This window comes from Erpetoichthys calabaricus, chromosome 4 (genome assembly GCF_900747795.2).
Source record: "Erpetoichthys calabaricus chromosome 4, fErpCal1.3, whole genome shotgun sequence".
NCBI lineage: Eukaryota > Metazoa > Chordata > Cladistia > Polypteriformes > Polypteridae > Erpetoichthys > Erpetoichthys calabaricus.
In genome coordinates, this window is record NC_041397.2 from 192,993,276 (window position 1) to 193,004,589 (window position 11,314).

An 11,314-nucleotide genomic window follows, 5' to 3' on the forward strand; every position below is an offset into this window, starting at 1 on the left:
TTGCTGTTGTTAACAGCTAGAATTAACATTCTTGGCACTCTATGGTAGGCTGTGGCTGTCCATCAGAGCGATCCTTCCATTGTATTTGTACTCTGCTGTTCAGTTTTTGCATTTAATTGTTTAGGAATTTATGAAATTATGTAGAGGTTGTCCTTCCTTGCTATGTTCCTAATGACGTTTCAGAATATGTGCTTCAAAATAACAAATGCAATTTCAGTACCCAGACTGGTTTGTGGTCCATCCTTGGTCTTTGTAGTGTCCCCAGGAACTGGAGTAACTAACAGAATCTTGCATACTTTTTTATTTTCAATATATTTAATTTACATACAAATGTATAATTAAATATATTATTCTGTCAATCCACACTATAGTGTAGTGCAAGGCAGTACACTTTCATCGATATTACAGTGCAGCCTATGTTATGTCACAATTCCTCATATACAGAGAACAGTGTTTGGTTCAGCGCTGTGCTTATGAAATGTAAGAGTGATCCAAATAGGTACATATGGCAAAGCTATACATGAGTGGATGGTGGTGGACTGTAATGAGGGAAGATTCACAACGCTTTATTGATACCTTTAAGGAGGGGAATGTGAATGGAAGATGGATTAGTACTTATGGCAGTCCTGATTTCAACATCCTGTCCTTGTGGTCAATCATGGAAAGCTAGAGTGTCTCATACATAAGGCTGTTTCTTCATAAGTAATCTGTCACTTTCTGTTCCAGGGCAGCCAGTGGAGTGTAACTTTGCAGAGATTCTGATATGAATACATACTGATTCAAGTATAAATATTTAAACATCTCTGTTGCTACGCTTAAACTGTATATGTCTGTGATGCCCAAGTTTCCTGCAGCCCGCATCAACTCCTTGAACCCAGACATCAATAGACATGATCGGAATATCTAGGACAGTGGGGACATAGACAACAAAGATTGGAGCAAACCAGTACATTGTGCATTTACTGTATTTACATAACAAAGTGTCCAAATCAATGAAGATAGTGCAGCACAGTTCTCTTCTTAGAATAAATAACTCAAACATTCCAATGAGTGTTTTGTATGAGTTAAAATCAATCAATAAATTAATTAAAATCATTGTTAATATTAAATAATAGTACCTTCAAAATAACATTGAGGTTCCTTTTTCTCCAGTGAGCATCAATCCCTCTCTACTTCTTGTTGTCGCACTTCTCACCCATTGGGTTTCCTCAGCAGTGCTGAGAAGCTAGCAATTACTGTCAACCCTTAAGTGGCTTGTGTCTTAGCCACCTCAGTCAGTTACCCACTGTTACTTCCAAAAAGCCCAGCTCTATCATCCCTCTTCCATCCTTTGGTGTCCGTAGGGCGATTTCCAAAGCCCTTTGACTGCTTTTGCTCTCTGAACGCTTTGTAGAAACAACCATACACTGGTTCTCCATTCTCTTCACTCCCTGCAAGGCCACCTCTCATTAGACTTGGCCCTGTCCACCTGAGTGGCTCACATCTCTGTCTTGATTTTCTCCCAACTCCTTCCTTCAATTTCAAACTTTTTTCTGTTTTGCCCTACTCAGTCTCCTTTATACACTGTTGATGCAGGTGCCTTGAATATGACCAACATGGAGTCAATGGAGAAACTGGCTATAACTAACTGCGCGTTCATGTGGAAACATGATTAGCCACTTTCCTCATTAAGCACTCTGTGATCACAAAGGCTACCCTACAGCATTCACCAACACCCATGGAGCCGGAGCTGAACTGTTTTTGTTTCAAAATCTTGCACAGTCATAGACCCACTTCACCACAATAATGCCACTTTACCTAGTACTTACTGCCAGAAGGTATGTTTGCATCCTTCTCTGCATAGCCTAATTCCTTCATCCTAACTACAGATGCCCTGATTTTGCTGAATATTGGAGTTTTGCATTCAGTGGCATTAGCCAGGTGTTTTTGTTTTCATATTATTCATTTAATTATTTGCTTATTGTTAATCATTGTGTGCTACTAGTACTTTACAGCTGCCTTCAATGTATTTTAACAGTACAATAGTGGTTAGTAAGTCTGTAAGCATTGCAGTCGTTGATGTTTAAAACAAGGAGTTTTCAGAGGTGAATTTTTTTCTTAATTGAATTTGGCAACTGTTTGACAACATTTTTGTAACTTCCCTTGGTGTGATTTTTGTAGCTGTTTTTTCTACTTGCTTTTTGTTATTATTGCTTGTGTTTTCTTTCTAATTCATTTTCCTGTACATTCTTCAATTTTTATCATTTTTTTTATTTTGTATGTGTTTTGTATACAGTAATCCCTCCTCCATCGCGGGGGTTGCGTTCCAGAGCCACCCGCGAAATAAGAAAATCCGCGAAGTAGAAACCATATGTTTATATGGTTATTTTTATATTGTCATGCTTGGGTCACAGATTTGCGCAGAGAAACAGGAGGTTGTAGAGAGACAGGAACTTTATTCAAACACTGCAAACAAACATTTGTCTCTGTTTCAAAAGTTTAAACTGCTCCATGACAAGACAGAGATGACAGTTCCGTCTCACAATTAAAAGAATGCAAACATATCTTCCTCTTCAAAGGAGTGCGTGTCAGGAGCAGTGACTGTCACAGAGATAGAGAGAAAAGCAAACAAATCAATAGGGCTGTTTGCTTTTAAGTATGCGAAGCACCGCGGCACAAAGCTGTTGAAGGCGGCAGCTCACACCCCCTCCGTCAGGAGCAGACAGAGAGAGAGAGTTTGTTTTTCAATCAAAAATCAATACGTACCCTTTGAGCTTTTAAGTATGCGAAGCACCGTGCAGCATGTCGTTTCAGGAAGCAGCTGCACAAAAGATAGCAACGTGAAGATAATCTTTCAGTATTTTTAGACGAGTGTCCGTATCGTCTAGGTGTGCGAACAGCCCCCCTGCTCAATCCCCCTACGTCAGGATCAGAGAAAGTCAGCGCAAGAGAAAGAGAAAAGTAAGCTGGGTAGCTTCTCAGCCATCTGCCAATAGCGTCCCTTGTATGAAATCAACTGGGCAAACCAACTGAGGAAGCATGTACCAGAAATTAAAAGACCCATTGTCCGCAGAAACCCGCGAAGCAGCGAAAAATCCGCAATATATATTTAAATATGCTTAAATATAAAATCCGCGATGGAGTGAAGCCGCGAAAGGCGAAGAGCGATATAGCGAGGGATTACTGTATGCTTTGTGGACCAAGGCAGTTTTAGGGCCAGCTTTGGCCCTGTAGAACTGAAAGGTGAAAATGACCCTTGTGGGTGATCTCGTAGGGATCTTGTTAGCTTTTCCCTGTTATGCTTAAAGCCAGAGTATGCAGAGGAATCGCTACATACTCCTTGATTCTCCCTATCACTATATACACACTCGCATACAAAAGAAACAGCAGTAGTATTTTGTTTTTTGTGCCAGCTAATTCTTGGCATTTGAGACTTTAATTTGGTGAAGACTTTAATGCATTCTAATATTTTGCATGTTAGTTCACCAAACAAAAATGGCAGCAGCATTTCTTCCTTAGAAGACAGTTATTGGATCATATTGTTTAATTTGGTTGCTTGTTCCTATTCTCATTATGTCTCGTTGACAAGCTTTAACCAGTGAATATTTATTTTCCAAGAGAATCAACAGAAAACATTGTGGACTAGTTACGTAATGAATTGGTATCCCTCTATCATCAATTTTGTTTGTTTATTTTAACATATTATTTGACCAGCATCCTTAAGATGTTACTGTATAGTTGCAAATCATTCTAGCTTAGATTATAATCGACTGCACATTTTTTTTCCAACTGAATCTTTATTCCACTCTTAAACTGTATCCAGCACAACAATCTTAAACCATATGTGGATTAGGTCGAGCAACAGCACAAACAGTGACTGTAATAGGTCAGGTCGGGTTGAGGAACATGCACTGGTACAGCGCATTGCCGCATCCACCACACAATAAAACAACTTTGGTTCCAAGTTGGCAACCCCCCAGGCAGATACACGGTCCAGTACCACCTTCTGGAAATGACCATGTATCTGCTACAGCCAGGTGTTACGTGGGTGCCCCCTTTGTCTGATCCAGCTGTTCGGGTCCTCAATAATGAGGATCCTGAAAGCCAGATCAACCTCTCTGAGTCACACCACATAGCCATAGTGCCGTAATTGACACTCCTCCACAATGCAAGTAATTCAGGACTCCGTGTGCAATCGCTCATTTGACACAAAGTCAAAATAGCGGTACCCAGTGGATTCTCTGAAGATGCACAGTACCAAAAGAGTACGGTCTTTGTCTGAGGTTACTGGGTAGCGTCCATGTCTTACAACCATATAGCAAAACAGAAAGCACCATGACTCTAAAGACTTGGACTTTAATCTTTTTGCAGAGATATCAGAAGCACCACACACCCCTTTCCAGCAACTTCATTACCCCCATACCCTCCCAATCCATTTGCTAACTTCATTGGAAGAGTCACCAGAGACATCAATGTCACTGCTGAGGTAAGCAAACCACTCAATGAGGTTAACATCATCATTGCAGACAGACACACTACCAATGGCTGTGCCCAAGAGTTCATTAAAGGCCTGGATCTTAGTTTTTATCCAGGACACTCGCAAGCCTAGACACTCCAACTCCTCGCTAAGTCTCTCGAGAGCCCCAATCAGAGCCTCCATTGACTTTGAATAGATCACAGCATTGTCGGCAATGTCAAGATCATAAATCTCTCTTCAACAGATGCCCCACACCTGCTGAACCCCACGACCCTGCCCACACCCAGTCCATGCAAGCACTGAACAGAGTAGGAGCAAGAACACACCCCTGAGAAACCATTGAATCAAGTGGGGAAAATGCAGAGGTTCTGCCTCCACGCTCCACAGCACTTACAGTACCAGTGTACAGGCTGGCTATGATATTCAACAGCTTCGGGGGGATCCTGCGAAGTCTCAGGATGCCCCACATGGCAGCTCGATCAACTGAGTCGAGTGCTTTACCAAAAGGCTGAAAAGAAACTCTGCCGATAATCACATTTGTGCTTGATGAGAACCTTCAGTGTCAGGATGCAGTTGATGGTAGACTTCTTAGGCGTAAAACCAGACTGCTCCGGTCGCTGGCAGGTGAGCAAGTGATCACGGATCCTATTGAGGATGACCTAGCAAGGACCTTACCTGACACCGAGACCAGTGTTATTCCCCTGTAGTTGCCTCAACCCAGGCAATCACCCTTCCTTTTCCAGATAGAGACGACAAGTCCCATTTTCCAGACAGTTGGGATGAATCCCGTCTCCCAAAAGGAAGCAAATATTGCTTGCAATGCCTGGAGGACAGCCTTACCACTAGCCTGGAGAAGTTTTCCCCGAATACTACAGATCCCTGCAGGTTTCCCTACCCTCAGCTGTTTCACCACCTGTGCAATCTCAGTGAGATTGGGTGGTTCACAGCTAATTGGAGGATCAGCTTCAAGGACCCAGAGATGTCCAATGTCCTAGCCTGAGGATCAGCTTTAAACAGCTGCTCAAAGTAGCCAGTCCAGCGGGTCACAATTGCAGCATCATCCATAAGGACCGTTCCATCATCCATCCTGACTGCAACTCCCTGAGGAACAGATTCGGATGTATGTAATGCTTCACTTCACATAGATGGTGTTTCACTTGCTCGCAGATTCCTCTAACAAACTCCCCCTTATCAGCCCTAAGATCCCTCACAGCCATCCTTCTCAGTGCCTGGTACAGACCGGAGTTGCCATCAAACCGTGTGCTGTGACTCATTTCTGTGATATTCAAGGTGCAAACAAACTGGGCACTTCTGTAGATCCTACAGTACTGTAGGAACCTCCAGCATCTCCCCATGAGCATGTGATCGATTTCCTTCATCATACCACCTGTATTGGACTACCAATTCTAACAATGCAGCTCAAGGCGCTGGAACCAGAATCCAGCAATCTGCAGCTCCTGATTTTTTGCAAAGTCAAGGAACATGGAGCCATTTTCACCACAGTCGCCAGACGAATGGGAACCAACAGAATCCTTATAGCCAGCCCCATCAGTGCCAGTGGTCGCATTGAAGTCACCCATTACCAGATGAGCGTCACCTTGGGCACCACCAAGTGAGGTTGCAGTTAAAATATTTCCTTCAGCGAGACATCACTCACCACAGTTGCAGCGTACACTGAGACAACAGACAAGGCACCCAGAGAGTGCCTTAATCAGAGTCTCATAATACGCTCATTGAAAGGAGTGACATTGGACTGTAATAGCTGTGGTGTAGTGGGTCCGTGGCTTCAAAAAAAAAACTGCAGTTTTATATTCATAGAGCCGTGTTGCTCTCTGTGGGCGAGATTGCACAACCGCAGGGAGTTAATGAGGTAGTTGGAGCGAGTCGCACTTGCACATGTGGGTGCAATCATTCTCAATTGCTTCATTGGCTTCCTGCGGCATGTGATTAAGGCACTGTGCCCACGGAGACGTGAGTGTATATATATGGGTCGCCACAAGGAAAGATGGAGGGAAAATCAAAGAAACGAAGGAAAGAGGTTAAAAGACGTGAAAAGGCAGTCTTAGCAGGAGGATCTGGCCACCTGGAAGGAGGAAATAGCATGAGCTGGGGCCCCGTGAAGGAGCGTTAGCTGTGGCGCTCTAGGGGCTAGTTCGCAGCACTGAACATCCAGGTGGAGTGTGGCGAGCAAGGCAAGAGCACTCCCTAGGCTTCCGAGGTACAACTATGTGAGCGCGAAGGAAGAAGGGAGTAGAGCCGACCTTGGATGGTCTGGCCATGATGCCTGGAGGCAGCCACGACAGAGGTCGGCCGAAAGGAGCTCATGGCTGCTGAGTCTCCTCCGGTTACTCAAGCAGTGGGTGAGCCGGGGAGCATGAGAAGGAGGTGGACAGAGATCGGAATAAGTTAGATTGAATTTTAACCTTGGATTTGAATGGATTTATTTATTGATTATTTTTTTATTCTCACTTTTCACTGGATTTTATGGATTTATATATGTACTTTGTTTTTGAACACTGCACCATTGGCACTTTTGTTGGTTTTACTTGTGTTTTGACTTTTCTTTTAATAAAAGCACTTGAGCACTTTTTCCACCATCCTCTGGCTTCATTGCTGAATTGTCCTCATTTGTCAGCTCATCTAAGTCATAATTATCGACGGTGTTGGTTCAGCAGACTCCCATGTGGGAAGAGGGAGTCTGTAGGGGACCGGCATCGTGACAATAGCTTCACAAATATTTCCATTGGTCAAGATTTTTCTTTAATATGAAATAGGCAAAGTATGAATGACCAGAATGACATTGACACATTGTTCCAAATTCTAAAGGGTTTTTACCTTGCGGATTGAGACCATTAGATTTGTTCGAGATCCGCAATGAAAAATAATTAAGATGCATTCAAGACTATAATTATAACTTATAATAAATTATTTAATTTATTTTAGAAAGCAAATTTATAAGGTGTTTAGATTAATTAACTAAACACAAGTGAAGGATGAGCAAACTGGTGTTCTCATATTTGCAAACTATCTTTAGTATCTCATAGTTTGGCACCAGAGGATACTGTGATGCAACACACAGGACAAACAAATTAGATAAACTGGTAGGATAATCACCCAAATCCATGAAATGTGTACTTCATAATGAACATGTTGTTAGTTAGATAGTTAATCAATATTTAAAAACCACAAAACACAGAACCCATACTACATCTAAAGGGAAGTGCTTGTAAATCTTTCTCCTGTTAAGGTGGACAAGGTTCATAACAGGTTCCCCCAAGCTGTACAAAAATGATCCATAGTAAGAGCATGATGGATTTCTAGTAATCTACTTTTCTTTTTTTGCTTCTTTAGTTCCCATGCACATTTTTTGAAGGACGAGCAGATATGTGTGCTGCTTTTTGCTATGAAATCCTTAAGTGCTGTAACTCGAAGCTGAGTACAATCAGAAGTGATGCTGCACACCTTCTCTATTTTCTTATGAAATCAAATTTTGATTACACTGGAAAGAAGTCCTTTGTAAGAACACACCTCCAGGTCAGTCAATTTTTATGTTTGATAGCAGTTTTATTAAAATATGCATTGGAATCAGAAGGTTTATAGTCTTTATATACTTTGCTTTTTTGTTTGCATTGTCAATGACTGTTCTTCCAGTTAAAAAAACACGTTTTGATGCATGTTTTTTTTCCCTTCATGGTTTTACATTAATATGGAAGTTGAACGAATAATAATGTACTAGCCGACGCCCGCCGTAGCATACGGCAGTGTAAGAATAGGACCGGAAATTGTGAGAAAGGAATTCAGAAATCAAGAAGAAATAAATACTTCTTGAAAGATGCAGTGTGCATGTAGAATTTCCGGCCAAGTAGGATTACATGTGAAAGTGATAAATAAATCAAGCTTTCCGAATTTACGTACTATGGCTATGGCATCCTGATAGTTTTGTTGCATGTATCTTGGACTTCCTGGAATTGTGGATGGTAATATGATCATTTTACCTACAAGTACGTTGTTATTTTCAGCGTTTGCTTGCAGTGCGTCTGATAGTTCCACGCGCAGATCTTGTTGATGTAATCTGAGATAGTCGAGATGCGCAACCTCTGTTCTAACGTACAGATCTACAACGTACTATTGGAATAGTTTGCCGCTGGAGTGCAAAATACTAAATGTATTCCTCATTGCTAATCTGTACGCATAAAATTGGCATTGAGTAAGCCTTATTCGCTTGGCGGTTCTTTTATCGTGAACATGTTCTAAATCTATGTGCCTGCCAATGTCTCCGTAAGGGAATACAAGTGGGTAAACCATAGGATCGCAATTCATATTGAGCGAGGAAATTTGTTTACAGGAGTTGCCTATGGGATAGATGCAAATGTCCCTTTCGGCAGGCGTTTCGCCATCTTCTCCGACGAAAATCGCTGCAACATCGGTGTGGCATGTCGGGGAATTGTATTGTCGTAAATCCTGCCTAGGGTTTTCCTTGAAAACCATTCATACAGATGCTGTTGGATTGGACTGAGCGATTTCATGCATGTGTTTGTATGATTTAGCAAAGGGGTTGATGGTTCTGAGCATGGAATCTAGCTGGAGAAGTACATTTTCGCTGCATGCAGAGTTTGCTTTATTTTGTAAGCGTACTTCAGTAGCTTGCGCTGTGTCAAAAACATACAACTGTCTATATCCTGGAGAGGTAGAAGTGTTAGCGTATAGTGGAGAGATTAAGTGATAAATTTGTCCGTGTATTTTAAAACAGTATGGTCCGTGGCCAGGAGGTTGAATTATCTGTGCAGCCATGGAAGCAAACGCTAGAGAAGAGTTGTATTCTCAAATGTGTTCACGATATTTTTTAGCTTCTGATGTTTGCTGTGTAAGAAGCTGTTGTAAAGACATAGGTGACTCCCGCAAAGGTGGTAAAGCTACTTTACCATTGTGGCAGCACTTCGAGTACTTGTAGAATGTATTACGCTCGGCAGGCCAGTATGGTGATCGACATGGAAGAGAACGAATAGGAATTGAGAAATGCCGTATCGGCTGCGTGTGGGTGGAATTGGTTTTGAAGTGGAAGCAGGACGAACCAGAAGAGAAATATATATAAGAGATATTAATTAATTATTTTAGAGGAAAATGCAAAGTTAGCAATATTAGAATACATGTCTAATAGCAATATAACCACATTAATTCTTATTATGTGCCTTTTGTTTAAAAGAATTTTGTTATATATTAATATAGAAAGAAAATGTTGTTTCTGCACAGTTTGTTTTTTATTCTGGCCATATCAAGCATGTTTATTTTAGAATGAATATCCAACATATCCAGGTCCTATTACTCACACTGTTATGAAATACTTGTCTAGGTGGTTATCGCAGTCAGCCAGTTGATTGCTGATGTTATTGGAATCGGTGGAACAAGGTTCCAGCAGTCCCTGTCCATCATAAATAACTGTGCCAACAGTGACAAGACAGTTAAGGTAGGTAACTATAGTAAAAGAACAGAAAGGTGGGACCGTCTTAAATAGTGAAACCATTGGAGCCTATAACTGAAATTTTGCAAAGTCTTCTTATAATATATGACGGTGTTAACATTTTGAAATTTCATTTATTGTTAATAAATAACAACTTTTACTCTGTGATAATCCTAACCTAACTCACCTAATTCATAAACCATGTGTATGTACAGTAAATTGCATTATTTTTTAACATTCAAGGGAAAAGGAATCTTGAATAACTTCTGGCAAGAGACAACATCTGCACTGTGTGTGTGCGTGTGTGTGCATGTGTGTGTGTTTGTATATACAGTGCATCCAGAAAGTATTCACAGCACATCACTTTTTCCACCTTTTGTTATGTTACAGCCTTATTCCAAAATGGATTAAATTCATTTTTTTCCTCAGAATTCTGCACACAACACCCCATAATGACAACGTGAAAAAAGTTTACTTGGTTTTTGCAAATGTATTAAAAATAAAAAAACTGAGAAATCACATGTACATGCTTCACGGCAAAGGCTGTGAATACTTATGTATATTTTTTTATTATGTGTATATATATGTATATGTATGTATATATCCATCCGTCCATTATCCAACCCACTGAATCCGAACACAGGGTCACAGGGGTCTGCTGGAGCCAATCCCAGCCAACACAGGGCACAAGGCAGGAACCAATTCCGAGCAGGGTGCCAACCCCACCGCAGGACACACACAAACACACCCACACACCAAGCACACACTAGGGCCAATTTAGAATCGCCAATCCACCTAACCTGCATGTCTTTGGACTGTGGGAGGAAACCGGAGCACCCGGAGGAAACCCACGCAGACATGGGGAGAACATGCAAACTCCACGCAGGGCACACCCGGGAAGCGAAGTTAGGTCCCCAGGTCTCCCAACTGCGAAGCAGCAGTGCTACCCACTGCGCCACTGTGCTGTCCATGTATGTATATATATATATATATATATATATATATATATATATATATATATATATATATATATGCATATATATATATATATATATATATATATACATATCCATCCATCCATTTTCCAACCCGCTGAATCCGAACACAGGGTCATGGGGCTCTGCTGGAGCCATTCCCAGGCAACACAGGGCACAAGGCAGGAACCAATCCCGGGCAGGGTGCCAACCCATCGCAGGACACACACCCACACACCAAGCACACACACTAGGGCCAATTTAGAATCGCCAATCCACCTAACCTGCATGTCTTTGGACTGTGGGAGGAAACCCATGCAGACACGGGGAGAACATGCAAATTCCACGCAGGGAGGACCTGGGAAGCAAACCCAGGCCTCCTAACTGCAAGGCAGCAGCGCGACCACTGCGCAACTGTGCCACTCT

At 41.8% G+C, this 11,314-nt stretch overlaps 1 protein-coding gene across 11 annotated transcripts in view; it reads left to right on the forward strand.

Annotated features, from left to right (window-relative positions):
* Positions 1–11,314, forward strand: part of dock9b (dedicator of cytokinesis 9b) — a 441,285-nt gene that overhangs the window by 377,680 nt on the left and 52,291 nt on the right. For all 11 annotated transcript variants that reach the window (XM_051926266.1, XM_051926269.1, XM_051926275.1 and 8 more), the window contains 2 exons: positions 7,808–7,990; positions 9,807–9,920. In XM_051926266.1, coding sequence (XP_051782226.1) covers positions 7,808–7,990; positions 9,807–9,920 — 297 coding nt within the window. The remainder of the gene's footprint in view (positions 1–7,807; positions 7,991–9,806; positions 9,921–11,314) is intronic.